Source organism: Microcaecilia unicolor, chromosome 14, assembly GCF_901765095.1.
Source record: "Microcaecilia unicolor chromosome 14, aMicUni1.1, whole genome shotgun sequence".
In the NCBI taxonomy this organism is placed as follows: domain Eukaryota; kingdom Metazoa; phylum Chordata; class Amphibia; order Gymnophiona; family Siphonopidae; genus Microcaecilia; species Microcaecilia unicolor.
The window spans coordinates 10,461,442-10,484,858 of NC_044044.1; the positions used below are offsets into that span (position 1 = coordinate 10,461,442).

At 45.9% G+C, this 23,417-nt stretch overlaps 1 protein-coding gene across 2 annotated transcripts in view; it reads left to right on the forward strand.

Moving 5' to 3' along the window:
• The first annotated feature begins 9,932 nt into the window (after nt 1-9,932).
• LRCH4 (leucine rich repeats and calponin homology domain containing 4) overlaps nt 9,933-23,417 on the forward strand; it is a 134,129-nt gene continuing 120,644 nt past the window's right edge. For both annotated transcript variants that reach the window (XM_030187256.1, XM_030187255.1), the window contains exon 1: nt 9,933-10,335. In XM_030187256.1, the coding sequence (XP_030043116.1) occupies nt 10,107-10,335 (229 nt within the window). In that variant the 5' untranslated portion in view covers nt 9,933-10,106. The remainder of the gene's footprint in view (nt 10,336-23,417) is intronic.

Consider the following 23,417-nt stretch of genomic DNA (forward strand, 5'->3'; position numbering starts at 1 on the left):
GGTCCGCGTCTGGATTCATCCTCTTCCCGAAGTTCCTCATCCAAAAGTGGAAGAGCCGTGACCTCCGCTTGGACTGATACTCCAGGCAATGATGCTGCCCTGGAGCGCTTATGGCTCAAGGGGGCATTCAGGGCGTTGTCCCTCAAATCCAGAGACCCGGACCCCAGGTGCTTGCGCTTCAAGCAATATGCTTGATGCAGCAGCAAGATTAAATCTGGGGAAAATACTGGAGTTTTGGAGGCCACTGAAGCCTCCTGATGGCGAGGAGAGGGGCCCCACCCTTGTGGAAGATGGCTTCAAGGCAAGCACATCCCCGTGCTCGGATCTTCCTGGGTTCTCTTCCCTGATGGTAACAGACACCTTAGAGGTACTAAGAGTACTCTCTTCTGTATCCACGTGATACCCCACCAAGGGGCAAGGTACGCCTGATGCTCCTGCCACATCTGAAAGCTCCTCTCCTGAAGTGTCTTCACAAGTCCGGCACAAGCTGGAGCTGGGCAACAGCATGGAGCATGGTTTTACAACAGCTGTGGCCATGCGGTAAGCACAGGAAAGCACACCCCCACTCAACCAGCCACTGCCCCGGGTGATACTGTACTCAGGAACCAGAGCCTGCAAGGATCAAAGGAAGAACCGCCAACTATTCACTTTAAGCGTTATCTGCGGGTGGAGAGGGGGTTTGGTTTGTACCATTACAAAGAGAAGACACTGCAAACAGAAAAGTTAAAATGGCAGTTGCTCCATTCCCATCACAGGACGCCTGAAAGAACCCTTCTATGGTAGTGCAAAACCAGCCCCACAGAGACAGGCAGCCAAGCACCTTAGGAAGCTGCCCACAGAGCTCAACTCACAGGGAAAAACCTGCAGCGAATATAATATGTTGACAAGAAAATTCTCTACGTCTGGTGCTTAAAGGCATCTGCCTTTTTTTTTTTAGTTGGCTCTGAACAAGAGAAATTAGGATCAGCTTAAACTACTGTTATTCCCCAGAAAGGCAAGGAAGAGCCAATTGTGAGAAATCCCTTCCTTCCTTCCTTCCTTTTTTTTTTCTTTAATCAGTTTAATGTAAAGGAAACTTAAAAAAAAAAAAGGGACCCACAGACATCTGCCTACCATCTACTGAGGAGACCGAGACAATACTGAGAGGGCTAGGTCTGTACAAGCGATATATGTGAGGTCCTCTTAGTTTGTTCTCAGTCTCCCCATCTGCTGGTAGAAGGACATATACTCACTCATGGGTAATGGTCTGAAGCAGACGACAAGGAATGTAATGCCAATTATTTTTAAAGGGCTCTGGAAATGACCTGGGAAATTATAGACTGGTGATCTTGATGTTGGTGCTAGGCAAAATGACAGAGACTATTATAAAGAACAAAATTATTGAATATATAGATAGACATGAATTACGGGGTAAAGCCAACATGGATTTAGCCAACAGATATCTTACCAAGCTGCTACATTTTTTTTCGAACGAGTGAATGTGAGCCAGTGAATACTGGGTATCTGGATTTTCAGAAAGCATTTGACAAAGTACCTCATGAATAACTCCTGAAAAAAAAATGAAAAAGTCATGGAATAGGAGGCAGTGTCTACTGTGGATTAAGAATCAGGTAAAAGATAGAAAACAGAAAGTAGAGTTAAATGGTCGATATTCGTAGTGGAGATGAGTGAATAGTGGGGTTCCTTAGGGATCTGTCAAGGACCATTGCTTTTTAACATACTTATAAATCACCTGGAAACAGGAATGAGGAGATAAAATTTGCTGCTAATACAACATTATTCAAAGCTGTTAAATCACAAGAGGCTTGTGAGAAATTGCAAGAAGACCTTACAAGACTGGAGGGGGGGGGGGGGGGGGTCTTTTACTAAAGATTAGCTTGAGTTATCTGTAGCAGGACCCATAGGAATAAAATGGGCCCTGCTGCAGATAACTCGAGCTAATGTTTAATAAAACAACCCCTGGGAGACTGTGCATCCAAATGGCAGATGAAATTTAATGGGAGCAAGTGCACAGAGCAACCCAAACTAGCTACATAATGCAAGGTTCCATATTAGGAAACACCACTCTGGAAAAGGATCTAGGTGTCATTGTTAATATATTGAAATCCTCTGGTCATTGTGCAGCAATGGCCATGAAAGCAAATAGAATGTTAAGAATTATTAGGAAATAATTGGAGAGGCTGAATGGAAGGGGGAGAGGACAGAATTAGTAAAAGACTAGAGAAATGGGAGAAGAAGGGGAATGGGAGAGCTGAAGTGAGGGAAAGAGGTAGGAAACTGTAGGTAGATGCAGTAAAAAGAGGGAAGTTGAAGACTGTATAATGGAGAATGAATGAAATATAGAGGCAGAAAAATTAAATGGAAGAAAGGAAAAGATCAGTGCTGGATATGGATGTAGTGGAGGATGTGTGGAAGACAGGAGGCGAGAGAAAAATGACAAAAGACAGGAATCTCTGTCAAGAGAGTTAAGAGAAGACAGAAGAAACCAAAAACCAAAAACTGGGATCAACAGAATTAGACAAATTAAACGGTCAGACAACAAAGGTAGAAAAAATGAATTTTATTTTTAATTTAGGATAAAGTAGTTTGTAGCTGTGTTAATTTACTCTAAAGGTTAATAAATATAAATAAAACAAAGACATGAAAAATGATCCTTTTTATTGGATTAACAATACATTTTTTACTCGTTTTCATAGGTCAACTCTCCTTCCTCAAATCAGGAGAATATAGTATACTGTCTTAGCCTGAGGAATGAAGTTTTGGCCTTTGGAAGCTAGCTGAAAAAATGTATTTAGTCCAATAAAAAGATACCACTTTATTTAAATTGTATTTTTATTTCTTAATTTTTAATGTAGTGATTAGAAAATGTAAGTATTTGAAATTTACACCTGCTGTTTATATTTTGCACTGTACAGGGGACATGCGTTACCGCTTCTTTTTATCCGGTTTTGAATTATACGTACTGTCTGACTTTTTGGGAGTTCAGCTTAATTTTTTACTACAATTTTCTACTTTTAGTTTGTGATTACTAATACTTGTTGAGGGTCTATGGGGGGTCTTTTACTAAGGTGCGCTAATGTTTTTAGCTTGTGCTAAAAATCAGCTGGCGCGAAATGCTGAGACGCCCATCCTATATAATAATTCTTACCTCCAACGTTCTGTGCGTCTTGCTGCCTGTGTTCATTACTTCTTTGGAGCTGGTCTGCTAGGCTCCTTAGCACAGGCTGACGTCAGCAAACGCATTGTGACGTCAACATCAGAACCCGGGGTAAAAAAAAAAAACTATGCCTCGCAGCTGATCCAACCCCCCCCCTCCCAAACTGCCATACAGCTTGACAGCAACATACAAAAAAAACCAAGGCTCAAGCCTGCCTGACGCATGACACCCCCCCTCGGCGCATCAACCCCCCCCTCGGTGCATCACCCAAGCCCCCCCCCCCGAGTGCATTCTTGCCTGCCGTGTGCACGCTGCTGGAAACCAGCGGAGCCGACACCTCCCCAGCGGCGTGCACCCGAGGCGGACCGCCCCCATCACCCCGCCCTTGCTATGCCACTGGTCAAGGTGAAGATGCTGGATAGAGGAGTAGAGAGGATAGGGAAGACAGAAGATACTGGATCAAGGAAGGATGGAAATATGCTTGCTCAGGGACAGAAGGGTAGATAGTAGACATGGTGGGAGTAGGGTGACAGAAGGGAGATGCTGAATTGGGATGGGGAAGAGGGAGGGAGGGAGGGATGAAGGGAGACCCTGAACCTCGGAGGGAGGGAGGGGGGACCCTGAAACTCAGAGGGAGGGAGGGGATGACCCTGAAACACGGAAGGAGGGAGGGGATGACCCAGGAACTCGGAGGGAGGGGATGACCCTGGCACTCGAAGAGAGGGAGGGAGGGGGGACGACGACCCTGGAACTGGGAGGGAGGGAGAGGGGGGGGCCCTGGCACACACTCTCATTCTCACACACACACTCTCTCTCTCACAGATACACTCACACCCAGTCTCACTCTCTCTCTGTCACACACACACACTCGCACATTCACTCTCTCTCTCTCTCACAGAGTCACTCTCACACACACTCTCCCAAACATACACACTCCAAGGAAAACCTTGCTAGCACCCGTTTCATTTGTGTCAGAAACGGGCCTTTTTTACTAGTAAGAATATAATGTGTGAGCTAATAATGCTAGTGCACCTTAGTAAAAGACCCCCTATGTGTGCAAAATAGATTAGGGGCCCTGTTTACTAAGCCAAGCTGTAGACCCAACATTTTAGCGCACGCTAATAGAGACACCCATTATATTCCTTTGGGTGTCTCAAGTGTTAGCGTGTGTTAATTTTTAGCGCTCACTAAAAAGTTTGCACGCCTACAGCATGGCTTAGTAAACAGGGCCCTAGATATTGTTAGCACTGAATGTTTGTGTAGGATCAGTCTGTAGTAATCAGGCTTGTTTAGTTTTCCATTGTATCAATATTTCAGTGCCCACCGCAAGGTCTATGGTGCTTCCTTTTCCTTGGTAGGCCCTTGTTGTGTGACTCCTGGAAGTCAGTGCTATTCTGGTATGGTAAAATTGCTCTATTGTTCCTGAGTGACATTTGTAGTATTTTGTACTACGTCACAATATGGTATGTACTGGATTTTGGATTTGGATTTAGATCATACCTTTCTCAGTACTGATTCAGGTGAGTTACATTCAGGTATAGCAGGTATTTTTTTAACCTGGAGGGTTCATTCTTCCGCTCCCCAGTACCTCTCCACTCTTGTCTCTCCCTACGCCCCCCCTTGGGCACTCCGTTCTGTAGATAAATCTCTCTTGTCTGTCCCCTTCGCCACTACTGCTAATTCCAGACTCCGTTCCTTTTACCTCGCTGCACCTCACGCCTGGAATAGACTTCCCGAACATGTACGTCTAGCCCCGTTCTTGCCCATTTTCAAATCCAGGCTAAAAGCTCACCTCTTTAACGCTGCTTTTGACTCCTAATCACTACTCACTTGCCTGTACCTTTTATCCCCACCTCTTTAATTCCCTTACCTCCTAATTGTTCTGTCTGTTTGTCTGTCCTATTTAGATTCTGAGCTCTTTGAGCAGGGAGTGTCTTTACGTGTATAGTGTACAGCGCTGCATATGCCTTGTAGCGCTATAGAAGTGTTAAGTAGTAGTAGTAGTTTACAGTTTAAGTGACCTTTTTACTAAAGTTTAGCATGTGCTAACGGAATTAGCGCATGCTAAATGCTGCGTATCCTATTTTATATTTATGGGCCACATGGCACTTAGGGGTCCTTTTACAAAGGCGCGCTAACGTTTTTTAAGACTCACTAAAAATAAACGTATGCTAAATGCTAGAGACGTCCATATATTCCTATGGGCATGTCTACTGTTTAGTGCGATCTAAAAACGCTACCAGAGCTTTGTAAAACACCCCATTAGCACACACTAATATTTGTTAGTGCACGCTAACCTTTAATAAAAGGCCCCTAAGAGTTTACCTGGGGCAATGGAGAGTTAAGCGACTTGTCCATGATCTCAAGAAGTGGCAGTGGGATTTGAACCCTGGATTCCCTGGTTGTCCGCCCACTGCTGCATTAAGTACAGTTAACAAAGACAATACCTATTGCAAACAGGTTTGGTAACAAGACGTAGACTAAAGGCCAGCAGATTTGAAGCCTGGTGTCACATGGCAGCCTACCAAAAAAACCGAATATGCTAATCATTTTATGGCTGCCCGTAACCACAGGATTTCTGTTACGATGTTGCTGAACACCACTGTTCACATGGTCAAAAGGAAGAGCCAAGGCTAACCAAGAATCAAGTATTAAAGTACCTGCATAATACATTGTACACTGTTTAATATATTGTATTATTTTGGTGTGCATTATTTTGATTTTATTGGCACATAATTCCTTAAATTATATTCAGTGAGCTTCAGTAAAAGATGTAGGAGGAGTAGCTGGCAAGGGTCCTTCCCTATGTTCAAAAGTGCCCCTACTGTAGGAGTGGCCTAGTGGTTAGGGTGGTGGACTTTGGTCCTGGGGAACTGAGGACCTGAGTTCAATTCCCACTTCAGGCACAGGCAGCTCCTTGTGACTCTGGGCAAGTCACTTAACCCTCCATTGCCCCATGTAAGCCGCATTGAGCCTGCCATGAGTGGGAAAGCGCGGGGTACAAATGTAACAAAAATAAATTTACTGCAGACATAGGTGCTGTACCCCCCCACTCTAAGGATTTTAAGTTGCCCCAACCCATTTTAGCCCCACCCACTGTAGCCTCACAAACAGTTGAGCCACCGACTGCCTATGGGGTGAGCTGAGCATGTACAGGAAGTGCCTGGTGTTAGTAGCTACTCAGAGGGTAGGGGGGCTCAAGCAGAGAACCTCTTTGCTTCCAGGGCTTGTGCATCCCCGCCAGTCAAGGTATTTAATTTAAATGGGGAGGAGGGGGGAGAGGAAATCTTTTGTTAATCTAAGGGGGGGTTAAGACATGATCTACTCCTGGTATCAAATACGCTAGGTATGCTATAGCTGAGAATTTAGTTCTACTTTTTGTTTGTTATCTTTTAACCAATTACCAATCCATAAACACTTATGACTCTAATTTTCTAAGATGGCATAATAGATGTAATTTAAAAGTGGTGCCTCGGAACATTGTTGTTGATGGTCCTATTTCCCTATTCCCTGCGCTTATACAAATATTTGTTCAGTGGGGAATAAGACTCAGATTATTAGGGAGTGGATTGAGGATAATCAGCCAGGCTACTTCTTTTTAACCGAAACCTGGCTGGTATCAGATGAAGATCCCCTTATTAATGAGCTTTTTCCATTTAGGGTACAAAATTGTTCTATGTATAGACAAAAAAAAGGGGGGTGTGGCCTACCCCTATCTTGAGATTCTAGCCCTCTGATTTAATGATGATGTTAAAGGATTCGTTAACATGTATTTTGATTTATTCCCCACCAAATAAATTGTCAGGGGCTAAGAATCATTTTTATGATTTTGTTTTTAGAAACTCAATCTATTCTTTTTACAACTTGATTTTGGGGGGATATTAATCTGTATTTAGAGTAGGAAGATAACTCCACTATAAAAGATTTACACTCTTTTTTTTTTAGCAGCATTGAATTACTATATTCCTGGTCTATTTACTAGCCACTGTAAAAGGCACAAATTAGATTTATTGGGATTTTCTAAACCTAAATTTGATAATACTGATGTCTCGGTTTTTGACATTCATTGCAGTGAATTATTATGGTCAGATCAGTTATTACTCCAATTTAATTTAAATTGGAAATCTCTGGTAATTGGGAAGCAAAGCTAGTGCTGAGCAGACTTCTACAGTCTGTGCCCTGAAAATGCAAGGACAAATCAAGGTCAGGTATAAAGTAGCACATACAATGAGTTTATCTTGTTGGGTAGACTGGATGGACTGTACAGGTCTTTATCTGTTGTCATCTACTACGTTACTATTGGGCTTATTTTCGAAAGAGAAGGACGCCCATCTTTCGACATAAATCGGAAGATGGACGTCCTTCTCCCAGGGTCGTCCAAATTGGTATAATCGAAAGCTGATTTTGGACGTCCCCAACTGCTTTCCGTCGAAGGGATGGCCAAAGTTCAAGGGGGCGTATCGGAGGCATAGCGAAGGCAGGACTTGGGTGAGCCTAACATTTGGACGTCCTCAACACATAATCGAAAGAAACAAGGACGTCCCTGACAAACACTTGGACGACTTTACCTGGTCGTGTTTTTCTTACGACCAAGGCACAAAAAGGTGCCCGAAATGACCAGATGACCACTGGAGAGAATCGGGGATGACCTCCCCTAACTCTCCCAGTGGTCATTAACCCCCTCCCACCCTCAAAAAATATCTTTAAAAATATTGATTGCCAGCCTCAGATGTCATACTCAGCTCCATCACAGCAGTATGCAGGTCTCTGGGGCAGTTTTAGTGGGTGCAGTGCACTTCAGGCAGGCGGATCCAGGTTCATCCCCCCCTACCTGTTACGTTTGTGGAGGAAACAGCGAGCCCTCCAAAACGCACCACAAACCCACTGTACCCACATCTAGGTGCCCCCTTCACCCATAAGAGCTATGGTAGTGGTGTACAGTTTTTTTTTTTGTTACATTTGTTTCCCGCACTTTCCCACTCGTGGCAGGCTCAATGCGGCTTACATGGGGCAATGGAGGGTTAAGTGACTTGCCCAGAGTCACAAGGAGCTGCCTGTGCCTGAAGTGGGAATTGAACTCAGTTCCTCAGTTCCCCAGGACCAAAGTCCACCACCCTAACCACTAGGCCACTAGTTGTGGGTAGTGGTGTTGGGGGGGGGGGGGGGGCTTGGAGGGCTCAGCACACAAGGTAAGGGAGCTATGTACCTGGGAGCAAATTATGAAGTCCACTGCAATGCCCCCTAGGGTGCCCGGTTGGTGTCCTGGCATGTCAGGGGGACCAGTGCACTACAAATGCTGGCTCCTCCCATGACCAAATGGCTTGCACTTGGTCGTTTCTGACATGGACGTTCTTGGTTTTGATTATTGCCGAAAATCAGAAATGACCAAGTCTAGGGACAACCAAATTTAAGGATGTGGACATCCCTGACCGTATTATCGAAACGAAAGATGGACGTCCATCAGGTTTTGAAAATACGGGTTTCCCCACCCCTGGATCGGGACGTTTTGCGAGGACGTCCTCATCAAAACTTGGACGTCCCTTTCAAAAATGCCCCTCCACGTGTTCCTCTAAACCTAGTGAAGATTAATTACAGTATTAGGGGAAAAATTTGATTCTTTTTATTTTGGGGAATGTTTATGCTAATTGGTCTTATAATGACCCTTGTAATTTTATAACACACTGGTATTTAATTTTGTGATGGGACCTTAGAGGCTATTGACTCATTAAGGATTAAAACTAGATATGATTGACCTACCAATATATGATTTGATGCTGAACTAGCAGTAGCAAAGTGAAATTGTAGATAATTGGAACGTTTGGCATAAAAATAAGACTTTGACAAACAAAACTAACTGGAAAAGTGCTATTCATGACTACAAGGTTTTGTGTAAATCAAAATGGAAAGAATATTATTATTTGATTAAATATTGTATTTATATTCCCTTCCCTTCTTCCTCTGTTCCTTCATCCTCTCTACTGTCATTGTAATTGCTTCATTAGTTCATTGTAAGCCGCTCAGGGGCTGCTTTATGTGGTAATAGGCAGGGTATAAATGATCTAAATAAATAAATAAATAAATTGATACATACTGATGTTTTAAACCCCAAATACTGGGCTCAGACCATGTCAGAAAATTCTTTTTCATGGAGAGTGTGGTTGATGCCTGGAATGCCCTCCCAAGGTGGTGGAGAAAAAACTGTGGTGGAATTCAAAAAGGCTTGGGAGGAACACAGAGGATCTCTAATTAGAAAACGAATGAAAGTGGTGCTTAGATGGCAACTCTGGTTTAGGATGGGCTGGAAAGAGCTTTGATGGCGAAAGTGAGGACAGTGCCAGGAAGACTTTTAGGGTTTGTGTCCCACAAATGACAAGACGGATTCGGATAGCCTAGAGTGGGTTTGAGAACACTACCTCCAAGGAACACCAGTCTTCACTTTTTTTTGAATCTCTTCCTCTTTACCTCTATTTCCACCACTAAGGCCCGCTTCCTCCTCCCTTCCCCGCCCACTGGCTCCTCCTTTTCTTCATTTTCATTGGACAGCTTGGCTAGAGTTGTTGCCGTGAGGGGTGGCAGTTACTTGAACATCCGGTTATGTTTCTTAGAATATACCGGTAATTGCAAGAGCCAGGATTGAAGCTCCCCACTGGTAGAGAGAGAAAGAGAGGGTGGATTCTCTGGCGCGCGAGCTCCTCCTCCTTCTTCGCCATTGGAGGATGCGGGGCGCGAGGGGCGGACGTTGGCGGAGGGGCGTGGCTGGGAGGGGTACCTCGCGCGGAGTTGCCGGAGTTTGGGATTGTGTGAGGCACAGGGGAAGGTGGCGCGCGCTAATGCGGGTGTAAGAAGCGGGAGGAAGTTGTGCTTTGTAGGCGGCTCTCCTCCTCAGTGTCTATGTGAAATTCGTGTCTCGTAGGGGGCTGAGAGGGAGAAGAAAGGGGGCGCGTGAGTGATGGCAAGCGCTTTAGCCGCCGCTCCGGCTCCTTCACCGGCTCTGGCTGGGGCACTGGAGGAGTCCCTACCGCCGGCTCAGCCGTTGTTGTTGGCCGCGGGCGGCAGAAGTATGGAGAAAGCCTTGGAGGAGGCGGCTGTCTCGGGGGTATTGAATCTGGGCGGCCGGAAGCTGAAAGAGTTCCCCCGCAGCGCTCGCAACTACGACCTGTCTGACATCACCCAAGCCGGTGAGTGAATTGTTCCCGTTCCCTCTTTACTTCCGCATGCTTTTTTTTGTTGTAGGCTTTAAAGTTCTCTCGTGACGTCACGGCTGAGTGGTGCCATGACGTCGATTTCATTGCTCTTCCCCCCCCCCCTGCTTTTGATTTGAATGGTACCACCTGATGTTACAGGTCGATGGTCTCATTGTGCATGTTGCCCTGAGATCGGACGTAGTGGGGTGGAAGTGTGTGGTTATGTTATTAATTTGCACTGTTAATTTTTATTGGATATAGTTATAGCAATCTCATTCCTTATACCGTGGGGATGTTGGGTGTGACCTCAAGTTCTCAAATTATTAATGATCCCCCAAATATTATAATTGTGTTAGAGAGCTTGTTTCTGCGGTTCATGGGATGAAAAATTATTTATATAAGCAGGTGGCTTAGCAAGGTACGCTCGGAAAGTACTTTTGAACAAGCTAGTGGCATCCAAAACAATTGGAAATATTTCTGTATAGTTCTACTGCTTTCTTATGAATGCTTGCATTTCTTGGTACTTGAGGATCTTCTCTGTTCCTTTGTTTTGTAGAGTACATTTGATTCTAGCAGCAGGTTGTTCGGCCCCCCTCCCCCCCCCCCTTTTTAAAAATCTTTGAAGAATCTACTTAACCATTTTTATTCTTTAATTTCTTCTTGCTTATTTCTTGTAATGCCTTTTCCTGCTCCAATAATATTGTCTTCCCTTTTTAAGATAAGATATGGTATCAGAAAGGTTGATCAACTTAAATGATATGCCACTTAACTCCTAACTTTCGGTGTGAGAGGTGACTTTCAATCCTGACGGCCTGGAATTTGCACAAAGTGGATTTTGTTTTTTTTTTCTTGGTTGATATTTATTTATTTGGCTTTAGCTCTCACCTTTTTAGTAATAGGTCAAGGTGAGTTATATTAAGGTACACTTAGGTATTTCCCTGTCCTCAGAGGGCTAATAATCAAAGTTTGTATCTGAAGGGTTGTGTCTTACTCAAGATCACATGGAGCAGCAGTGATGTTTGAACTTGGTTGTCAGTTTGGTGCTCCAACTGCAAGAAGACTACTCCACTCCTGTAGTGCCATGATGCTAAATGCTTTTTATTCTTATTTTGCTATTAGTGTTTTGTTTTATTATTATTTGTTGCATTTGTATCCCACATTTCCCCACCTATTTGCAGGCTCAATGTGGCTTACATAGTACCGTGATGGCGATTGCCAATTCGGGTATAAGAAATACAGAGTGTTGATTGCGTTCATGAGTAACAGAGTGAATTAGGTAGTCAAGAATGAAGAGTTTTATCCAGTTCTGGTATAAGTTTCCTTGTGTTGCAGGGTTCAGGTGTTTAGGTTGGATCGTTATGGTATTGGTTTTTAATGATTTCCGAAAGATTGTTAGGTCATGCATTGTTTTCATGATGTTTGGTAGTACATTCCAAAGTTGTGTGCTTATGTAGGAGAAGCTGGATGCATATGTTGATTTATATTTTAGTCCTTTGCAGCTTGGGTAATGGAGATTTAGGTATGTGCATGCTGACTTTTTTTTGTGTTTCTGCTTGGTAAGTCTATAAGGTCTGCCATGTAGATCGGGACCTCGTCGTGAATAATTTTGTGAGCCAGGGTGCAGATTTTGAACGCAATTCATTCTTTGATTGGGAGCCAATGTAGTTTTTCACGTAGGTGTTTGGCACTTTTGTATCTCGTTTTTCCGAATATGAGTCTGGCAGCGATGTTTTGGGCAGTTTGGAGTTTCTTAATAATTTGTTCTTTGCATCCAGCGTAGATTGCATTGCAGTAGTCTAGGTGACTTAGCGCCATTGTACCAGGCTGCGGAATATTTCTCTTGGGAAGAAAGGTTTTACTCATTTGAGTTTCCACATTGAGTGGAACATTTTCTTTGTTGTAATTTTCACTTGGCTTTCTAATGTAAGGTTTTATATTTGTCACCTGATGAGCAAGCTGGATAAGCTTCTAGTCTTTTTCTGTTGTCATATTCTATGTTTAAAAAAAATTGGAGCTCATTTGTCAGAGGTGTGTCTGCACACATGTACATGCATGGCGGCACATCAGAGTGGAGGACTGGGAGAGGGATCCAAGCATGTACACCTGCTCTGTATATGGCAAGGCACAGAGAAGGCCACACTATCAGCAAGGGTTCCCAGACCCTGCCAGAAAGAACAGTTGTGCTGTAGCCCATAGAAAGCCATGGTGATGGGGTTTCCAACACCTTTAGACAAAAGAGGAAACATCTTTGAGAAGGAGGTGGCAGAGTGGTACAGAGCCAAGTGGTTGCTAATGGGCATGTATCTTCAGACCATCAGAGACGGTACTCTGCTGTTAAATATTGGTGCAATAGTAATTTCCACCTTTCTCGTCATCGGTGTGCGTATGTATGTAAGCTTTTAAACAGCACTTCAAAATTGCTTAAAATTAAAGTATGTCTGTACTTATCTTTAGACAATGGTTTCAGGGGACTTTAAATCCAAACCTGGTTCACGTTGGTATAAGGGGTGAAAAGTACTCGCTCTGGAGACTAAAAGGGGCTTGCCTTGAGAAAGCTGAAGCAAAACACGTGTCGGTATACAGCCCCATGCGAACCAGGTTTGAATTTAAAGTCCCCTGAAACCATTGTCTAAAGATAAGTACCGACATACTTTAATTTTAAGCATTTTTGGAGTGCTGTTTAAAAGCTTAAAAACTTTAAAAATTTCTCTCTCTCTCTTCCTCTTCCTCCCGATCCTGATGTTTATTACACCCAGGGTTTTTTTTGAGGGGGTACTTGGGGGTACTGAGTACCGGCACCTTTCCATTGTCTGCTAAAATTGACCCATGGTCCCCAGGTTTTAATGAAAGTTCTCAGGCTCTACACACCAATTCTGCCTTGTCTTAGATTCTGTGACTGGTTGCAGGGGGCCTGGCTATTGAGGAATGGGTCTCTCAGTGATTACCTCACCCCTGAAAGGTGGCCTGGCATTAAGTACCGGTACCTTTTTCGCTAGAAAAGATGCACTGAATAACACCTTAGACTATGAGGCATATTTTCAAAGCACTTTGGGAGGCTAAGTTCCATAGGTTTCTATGGAACTTTGGGAGGCTAAGTGCTTTGAAAATGAGCCTCTATATCTCCCAATCTCCTTATGCTCTTATCTTTTTTTTCCTCTCCATCCTTTGCCCTTTTATCTTTTCCCTCTTCATCCTTCCTCTCCTCATCCCTCTCAATCTCTTCTCCTTTTGCTTATCCTACCTTTGTTTACCTTTACATACTCAACTTATTCTCAAAACCTCACTTTCACTGCTTATAATATTCTCCTCTAAGACTTTGCTATTGTAATTGTATATCTATATAATGGACCAATGACGAGAAAGGTGGGAATTGCTATTGCACCAATATTTAATAGCGGAGTACCGCCTCTGATGGTCCAAAGATACCTTTCTGTATGAAATTTGTTCTGATTTATTATAGCAGTGATAGACCTTTTGTGTGAGCTTATTCGTTGCTGTTGAAAGTGTATATACTAAATTGTGGGCATTTTTGGCTGCTGATGGACATGAGCATTTTGGTAGAAAAATGGGGGTTGTCCTAGACAATGTAAGTCATTGGTAAGGTCTTTGAGTGCTGTTCCTCTGGCATGCCTTTTCAATTGTGTTTATGGGCACGTTTTGGACTATTCATTTTTGTACGGCTTCCTTGTGAATGTAGAAGGATTATGAGGTTATTAGTGATGGGACCGTGATTCTATGATTTCATCTTGCATTCTTCTTTTTGTTGTTCAACAATTTTGTATGCATACAGCAGAATTTCAAATTTGTTCTTGGATTGATATCATGGGAAACTTGGTATCATTGGTGATAAGATGTCAAAACATTAACTTTGTTAATTTTAATTTATAGCATAGATAACTTTGGAGGAAGTGATAGTTCTCTGAAGATTTTTATTTGATCTGTTGTGCAGTTAACACCTTTCAATTTGAGTTCACTCTCTACACCAGGAATGTCCGATATAAAAGCCAGGGATATCATGGTCGGTCAGCTTTATTTTGTCCCTACCCCCTTTCTTTTTGCCTATAATTTGAGATTTCAACATCATTGGAACTCAAATTAAAACTACTTGTGGTATTTTGCATTTTCTGTGTTTATTTTATGATACTGGAGGAGAGTATATCAACTAAAACTAAGGCACCTGGTCTTTGCAGTCTTATGAACTTATGTCATGGGGAAAAATGTCTTAAGAACAATTTTTATAAAAGAGCATCTAATTTATGTGGAATGTCAAAAATAGGCATTCATATTGCCATTATAAAAAAGGTGCCATGTGTCTGTATAAAAAATAGTCACCCAGAATCAGCCCCAATAGTACCTTACACCTGCTTTGAAAAGTATGAACATGTGCATGTACTCTTCGTTGGATCTGCTTATTTTATAAAATACAAACATACCTAGGACCTCTGCCTTGATTTAGCCTATTCTTTCCCCAGGAATGGCCAAAAGTGTATTTGCTCTATTGTTGTGTGTTTTTTTTTTTTTTTTTTTAAGAGTCCTCTTTGGCTTGTAATACAAGCTTTTCTCCTATGAAAAACTTTATAAAATTATCCCCCGTCTGCTGAGGGAACGCCTTAGTCCTTGTACTATGAAGCAAACTTTTTTTTTTTTCATCTTCTTTTGTAGTGGCAATTCCATTTATTATGTAGCTTTAAAACATTTTTTTTGAATGTTCAACATTTTCAGATCTTAAATGATGGTTCTAGAACACTCAACAATCAGTTTGAGCACAGAATATCGCTTGTGAACTAGTAGTCTTTGATTCCACATTCTAACCCCTCCACAAATCTTGAGTGATTGCTCTGAAATGTTTTTGCTGACTTGTCTTTTGCATGGATGTGAGCATTTGCTGTAGATACAGAGGCTGAGATAGTATGTATAACAGACTGCAGCTGCTTCTGGAGCCCTAGAAGCTTTGTAAGGCAGCTGTTAAAGGCATACCGGCTTTCATCATTCTCAGCTGGGGGGAGGGGAAGGTGGCATCTCTTAATGTGTACTGTTATTTACTTGTAAGATGGCTTATGTAAAAAAAAAAAAAAAAAAAAAAAAAAAGCTTAATGCATGGTTTAGGTTTGAGCTAGAAATGGTATCAAGATCAGGTGGAAAGTTCTCTTCCTGTTTCATCTTATAATCATTTTAACATATTAGTTTCAAAGCTGCTTAAAATGTTTCACAAATGCTGCTAGCGTTAACTTGAAAAAGTATAAACCGTAAAGTTTTTTTTTTTTTTTTTTTAATTATAATGTTTTAATTGTTTGTGAGTTGTGATTTTTAATACTGTGAAAAGATTTGCCATGCAGGTTCAGACCAAAGGTCCATCTAGCCTAGTATCCAACTTCTAACACTGGCCAATCCAGGTCACAAGTTGGCAGAATCCCAAAAAGTAGCAGGATGGCATGCTGTCTACCTCCAAGGATAAACAGAGCTTTCCCAGGGTCTGCCTTAATAACAGTTTACGGACTTGGCTTCCAGGAGTGTGTCCAAACCTCTTTTTAAACCCCGCGTTGGCTAAGCGTTTTTACCACATCCTCTGGCAGTGAGTTCCAGATTTTAATTATGTGTTAGGAGAAATTTTTTTCTTGCTCATTTGGTTTAAAAGTATTATTGTGTAACTTTTGTGGCATATCCCCTAATCTTTGTACTTTTTGAAAGGGTAAAACTATCAATTCAAGGTTACCCATTCCACTCCACTCAGGATTTAGTACCTCTGCGATATCCCACCTCAGCCATCTCTTCTCCAAGCTGAATCTCTTTAATCTTTCATCATATGAGAGTTGCTTCATCCTCTAAATCCATAGTTGCTCTGTATAAGAGGCTTGGGTAAGCTAAGCCTCCCTAACACAATCATGACTTTCCCCCTCCTGCCTGACATCATTTGCTTGCTGCTTCCCATTCTGTGGGGACAGTAAGAAAAACAGTGTGAGCTTCACCTGTCTGCCTGACCTGCTGCCTACAAGATTCGGTGGCTCAATAAACAGAAACCATGTGCGGGGTGATTGAGCTTTGCACACCGCTGACACTTCTGCAGGTCCACCCGAACAAGAAATTACATCATAGAGGGCGGGAGCGCCAGAGCTGTCAGTGGCATGCAGAGCTCTGACACCACGTACACGGTTTCTGTTTGTTGATCATCAAATCTGGCAGGCAGGAGGTGGGGAGGTGAAGCCAATACAAATCAAGGTCAGGTATACACACAAAGTAGCACATATGAGTTTATTTTGTTGGGCAGAATGGATGGACCATACAGGTCTTTCTCTGCCTTCATCTACTATGTTACTAAGTATTTTCCTGCCCTGGAGGGCTTAAAGTCAGTTTGTGCCTGAGGCAATAGAAGATTAATGGGCTGATGATCGGAAGCCCTACGCTGTTCCACACGGTGAAACAGGTGGGAAATCAGGAGACGAAAGGCAAACTTTGGTTCCAAACAAGGCAACTTTATTGCTAGCAAGTGAACAGCACCGAGTAGCCTCGGGACACTGTGTGTCATAAATCATCTGACACTTACATTTATACTTCCCTACTGGGCCTGCGCATTTGGCCCCTTACACGTCACAACAATCATGCGCAGTAAACATTTGTAGTTCTTACAGTACAAAATTGTAGTCCCAGTACGTACACACGTCATAACACTGAAATGATACTGGCAAGAAAAACGAAACTCAGCAGCTTATTCTGTATACACACAATGCTCCTTTCTAGCACAGGAGATAAGGTGCGGCTCAGGAATGCAGGGGGGTGTCAGCACCCTCCAAGGTCGCCTATTCAGATGGCGTTGCTACGTGCAAGCTGGTCTTGTATAGGCCTTGCAAACTACTGTTACAAGCTATATATCTAATAGCCCTGCATTCTGTCTGTACATTAGTAAGCAGCAAACTTGTCTTGTTAGTAAACAATAAAACTGGATAAGGCACAAATGTCCAGTGCAGTAATAAGGTGTGGCCAAATAGCCAAAAGCAGAGGTAGAGTGCATAAGTAAAAGTCCATCAGTAGGCACAAAACATGAGGTTGTCCTGTTGCTCAGTAGTATTCAGGTAGTACCGGCGTTCCACTCCTTCATTCCCCCCTTTTGATACTTGAACATCCATTCTGGTGGAGAGTATCACCTCCACGAACCCTAAAAAGGAAAGAAAGGACAAGGATAGTTAGCGAGGGAGGCAACAAGCGAGCCCTAAGCCCTTGCGCAGCCGTTGGTTGCTTCGCCGGGGTTGAGACGGAGGGCCCCTAGTGGAATCCCCCCCCCTTTGTAGCCGGTCTTTTGCTGGCACAAGGGTGATGGCCCATTGAGTGACTCAAGGGGTTCAAAGTGCACATCAGCCACAAGGAGCTTCATCATCAGCTTCATCAGACTGGGGAATGGGGGAGTACATCTGGAGAGCCATAAGTTGGGCAGCAGCACGGCGGTCAGCGATGCTTTCCATGGTGGAGCGGAGGCACCTGAAAACTAAGGGGAGAGACAAAGGTATTACTAGGCAAGACAGCAAGAACAGGCCACCCATGACGAGGAGGCCTTGCAGGCTTCCGGAAGTTGGGAGCCAGCTGGTGAGGGAGGAAGTCCAATCCCACGCACTGTTCCAGGTCTGGACGGGGACGTGGGCTAGTTTAACCATCCGGTCAGTTATCTCCCTGATGACATGGCTCTGGTCATCAATCTGTAAGCAGCAATTACTGAGGTTAAACTTGCCACACACCCCGCCCTCCTGGGCTAAGAGGTAGTCAAGTGCCAAGCGATTTTGGTAGACGGCGGTAATGAGCTTAGTGTTCTGTCGAGCTAGGATATTGAGGGCCAGGGCCGAATCGTTAGTGAGGATTTCGAGTACGGCCTGTAGGCGAATAATGCGATTTAGCATATAGATAGGGGTACGGTACCCCCATGTACCATCCTCAGCCCACGTGGCCGGTCCATAGTAATGAATGATGCGTTCAGGCGGCCACTCATTGTCTTTCCAGTCTCCGATTTGGACCTTGGGCTTGACGGGTGGGAAAGACCGTCGTCGTCGGGTAGGATTATCAGGCCCCTTTTCCACGTAAAGGGGGATACCCAAAGTTTCGCCGACTTGTATGGGCAGAAGGAAAAAACTAGGGCGGACAGTGCCCAAGAGACAGGTACCATACCAGCGGGCCGGGAGCTGTTCGTAGGCCCTGCGGCCGCAGATATAGTAATAGCCCGCCGGGGCTACCCACTTGAGGGAAGCGTTCCCTCCGTAGGTCCATGTCATGTTCAAGGTGGGTTCTGTCCAGATAGGCTCCGGGGCGGGCAGGTTGTCCGTTTGCCACCAGGTCGTCCGGCTGCCATTATAGTGAAGAACCCCCGTACAAGCAGAGTCTCCCACTGGTACAGAGTAACGCTTCGATGGCGCTCGACTAGCGCAGAGGGTACCTATGATATTTGTTCTCAGGGCCCATTCGTACGGCTTCGGCCGTTGGGGAAAGGTAATGTTAGTGGTGTTGAGTGCATCCCATGTGTGTTGTCGGATCTCTCTCGCTTCCCAGGGCCATTGTTCACCCATGTCGGTACCTCCACAGACGAAACAGTTGGCAATTCCGAGGGAGAGGGCGATGTTTTCAGCCAAATTGAGGAACATATTTCGGGCTTCTGGGGAGATGGGGAATTTAGTCTCGGTCTGCTCAGCACGAGCAATTTCATCAAATACGTCTTGGTAGCCGACAACAGTAGTCTGGTAGTGCGTAGGAGGCTTCGTTTCGAGACTTTGATATATGGTAATATATGTCAACGGATCCATTCCTCCGCCGTCAATGCCGAGGCCCCACGTTCCTCTCCAGGGCATGTCGTGTCCTCGGATGGGCCAGTCTAGGGACACATAGTTACCAGAACCTCGACGAAATTCGCCCAGGCCGGCGCATCCGGCATATCCTCCTCCCGTATAAGCACATACTCGGTCCCAGCCCGAGGCTCGAGTGTCGCCGGCGCATGGGAGCCACACCCACGGGGAGCAGCATCTCATGTCTGGACTGAAGGGGCAGACATACTTGTGGTCCTTAACGTATGCCTCTCGCCAACTCTGGCTACCACACTTGCGAGACCAAGGGTGCTTGTCCATGGCGGCACAGACGTCGAAGGTGAGGGTTGCTACAGTTTGGATGCCACCGACAAGGATACGAGTGGAATTAATGTAATATAGGATGCCATCTCCCTCGACTCCCGGAGGTCCGGCCACATACGCAGGGAGTCCTACGCTGAGGGTGACATTGTAGTATCTTGGTTTGGTAGGGCTGTGGCAGATAGTGAGATTTCCTTGGAGGCATCTGTGGAACTGTTGGAGGCCATTCGGAGTGATGAGGGCGCAGGTCGGGAGAAACTGGCAACCGCCTTCCGGGGGCTGCGTCTGGTGAATGAGGGTAGTGACTAGGTGATATCCTCCCTCTATACGGTGGCGCACGAGGCGCAAACATTCAGTACAGTTCTGGCTCAAGGGGTAAGAGCTCGGGACTGAGCAAAGGAGGAGTAGTAGGCTAAGCATCATATATGCGGTGGAAGGTATCCGAGCCTTTGCAGCAAGAAGATGATAAGGCCTACGATTATGGCTGCGATAAAGAGAGAGCCAAAAACGCAGTGGGTCCAGAAACTGAGTTCCTGTCGCTGGGCAGGCATGAATCTGGTGGTTCACGTCTTTCTTAGAGTCAGCCGTAATGGAGCGTCAGGATGTTGGTGCGCAGTCCAACGCTTCAGGGTGCTGCTAGTGGGAGCAGCAGGCTTCAATCGGGTCCAATGTATCCACACTGGGCTTCCTGCAATTTTAACAGCGGTGGAGGTCGTTAGGAGAACAAGGGAGGGCCCCTTCCATTTTGGCTTTAGGCAGTCAGATTCATCCCACTCTTTTACCCAGACCTCGTCTCCCACCCTGAACCTGTGCGTAGGATTGGTGAGGACCAAGGGAGCTACTCTTTCAGTGTACTGCTGGATGTCTTGCACTACCTGGTGTAAGGCTCTCATCTGTTTCACTAAGGAACTCTCACCCTGTATCTGCAAGGAGTCGGGAAAGGAGGGTAGTGGTGGTGGCCTAGCGTACATCATCTCGTAAGGAGTAAGGCCGGTAGCCTTGGGGGTACACCTAAGATGCAGCAAGGCCAGTGGAAGCAGGTCGGGCCATTTGGCTTTTGCTTCTTGGCATAGCTTGGCTAGCTGGTTCTTCAGGGATCGGTTAGCTCTCTCCACTACTCCACTGCTTTGGGGTCTCCAGGCACAATGCAACTTCCAATCGAGGCCCAGTCTGGTACTGAGCTGTTGTATTACTTCGCTAGCGAAGGCGGGACCGTTGTCAGAGTTTATTTGCTTGGGGAGGCCGTATCTGGGTAGGATTTGATGAAGCAGTAGGGAGGTAACTTCTTTAGCCATTTCCGTTCTAGTAGGCTGGGCTTCAATCCATCCGGTGTAGGTACACACGGCGACGAGGATAGCTTTGTAGCCGCGCGCCGGGGGCATGTGTGTGAAGTCAATCTGGCACACGTGGAAAGGGCTGGTTCCTCGGAGAACATGTCCTGGCATAGGGCCGGGCCCCGTTCGAGGGTTGTTCCGGGCACAAGTCGCGCAGCGGCTGGAAGCGTTTTTGGTCCACAGGGATAGTTTGTTGATGTAGTAGGTCTTCTCAAGTAAGCGCCCCAGAGCGTCCCTTCCCAGGTGTGTGCGGTCGTGAGCCTCCTTGGCCACCGTCCAGGCCAAGGCTTCGGGTATCCATATGCGCCCATCCTGTAGTATCCACCAGCCATTGCGTGACTGTAGACCCTCTTGTTGGGCCCATTCCGTTTCTTGGGGGGTGTAGATAGGGGTCTCCGTAGGGAACTGGACGACGAATACGGGGTCAGAAGGGTGAGAGGAGTAGGGGAGCTGACTTGCCCTTTTTGCAGCGTCGTCTGCCCGCTGATTTCCCCGAGCGATAGGGTCCGTTCTTCCAGTATGGGCCCTGCAGTGCATCACAGCCACCTTCTTCGGCTTCCATACCGACTCGAGTAATTGGCAGATCTCAGCGGCATTTGCAAGTCCTTTCCCTTCTGCTGTCAAAAATCCCCTCTCCTTGTACAAAGCACCGTGCACCTGGAGGGTGAGGAAAGCGTATTTGGAGTCGGTGTAAATGTTGACAACTTTCCCTTCAGCCCACAGGAGGGCTCTGGTGAGGGCGATTAGCTCCGCTTTCTGGGCTGATGTTCCGGGTGTCAGAGCCATAGCCTCGATCACATGGTCCTCAGATACCACCGCATAGCCAGCTCTTCGAATTCCCTCTATCACCTGGCTGCTTCCATCGGTAAAAAGGGTGATGCCCCCTTGCCAGGGTTGATCCTTCAGGTCAGGTCTGCTCGAGTGCACAGTGGCCATTACCTCTTCACAGTCGTGGAGTGGTGGTTCAGGGGCCGGAAGGAGGGTGGCAGGATTGAGGTTGGTCGTGTCCAGGACCCGCACCTCCGGATTTTCGCACAGGAGGGCTTGGTATTTGACCAATCGGGAGTTGGTCATCCATCTGGGTCCGTGGCTCTCGAGTAGGCCGCGGATGGTGTGGGGTGTGGTCACAAAAAGTGTTTGGCCGAATGTGAGTTTATTGGCCTCGTGTATCAGGAGACAAGCAGCCGCAATGCTTCGTAGGCAGCCCGGCCATCCTCGTGCCACGTTGTCCATGCTCTTGGAGAGGTATGCTACAGGGCGTTGCCAGGTACCGACCAGTTGGGTAAGGACTCCAAGTGCCAATCCCTTCTTTTCGTCGATGAACAAGTAGAACGGCTTAGTCACATCTGGCAGTCCGAGCGCTGGTGGGGCCACAAGGGCCTCCTTGAGGTCCTGAAGGGCTTTCAGTTCGCTTTTCTCCCACCGGAGATCTTGGCCCTCGAGTTCAGGTCCTTTCAGTTTGGCGTACAAGTCTTGGGTCAGGACAGCAAAATTAATGATCCAAATGCGGCAATATCCAGCGGCTCCGAGGAGTGCCCGTAGTTCCTTCTTATTTGCAGGAGTGGGTTGGTTGCGGATGGCTTGGGTTCGGGGGATACCGAGCCTTCGGGTTCCTTCTCGGAGGCGAAACCCCAGATACTCGACTTCGATCTCGCATATCTGTGCCTTCTTGCGACTGGCCCGGTACCCCTGGGCTTCCAGGGTCTTCAAGAGGTAAAGTGTAGCTTCAGCACATTCGGTGTACGTTTCACGGCCCACCAACAGGTCATCCACGTATTGGACGACCGGCCCATACTCGTCCTGATACGTCTTCAGGTCCTGGGCGAGTTGGTCGCCGAAGAGGGTAGGCGAGTTCTTGAACCCCTGGGGAAGACGGGTCCAGGTGTATTGCTGCTTGGTTCCCGTCTGCAAGTCTTCCCACGTGAAGGCAAACAACTTTTGGCTGTCGACAGCAAGAGGGATGGAAAAGAAGGCGTCCTTCAAATCAATGACACTGTACCACTTGGTCTGAGATGGCACTTGGGCTAGGATGGAGTATGGATTTGGTACGAGGGCAACTATGTCGGCTACCTGGTTGTTGACTTTCCTCAGGTCCTGGACGGGTCTGTACTCGGATGTTCCTGGTTTCTTAACGGGCAACAATGGGGTATTCCATGCGGATCTGATTGGTTTAAGGACTCCCTGTTGAAGGAGTTTCTGTAGATGTGTATGCATACTATGCCGGGCTGCATAGGGGATGTGGTATTGTCCTTGGTTGACAACTTGAGCATTTGGTTTGAGCTCAATCCAGATGGGGATAGCGTTAACGGCCAGTCCGCCGGGGTTCAATTCTGCCCATACATCAGGCACTTCATCCATTATGGCTCGCCTCTGCTGGGCGAAAGGGGTGTTCTGGTCGTAACGGCAGTCGCCGGGTCCTACAGTTGGGGGAACGTGTAGTCTCCATTCTTCTCTTACTGGACAGATAAGTGTCACTGGCCGATCTTCAAAGCGAGCTTCCACTTCACCCGTAGTCTTGAACTTCAAGGTGGCCTGGAGCTTACAGAGTAGGTCTCGACCAATCAAGGGGACCGGGCATCCAGGGATGTGTATGAACTGATGGGACACCATCGTCCCTCCGATCTGGACTTGGCGCTCTTTGAGGAGG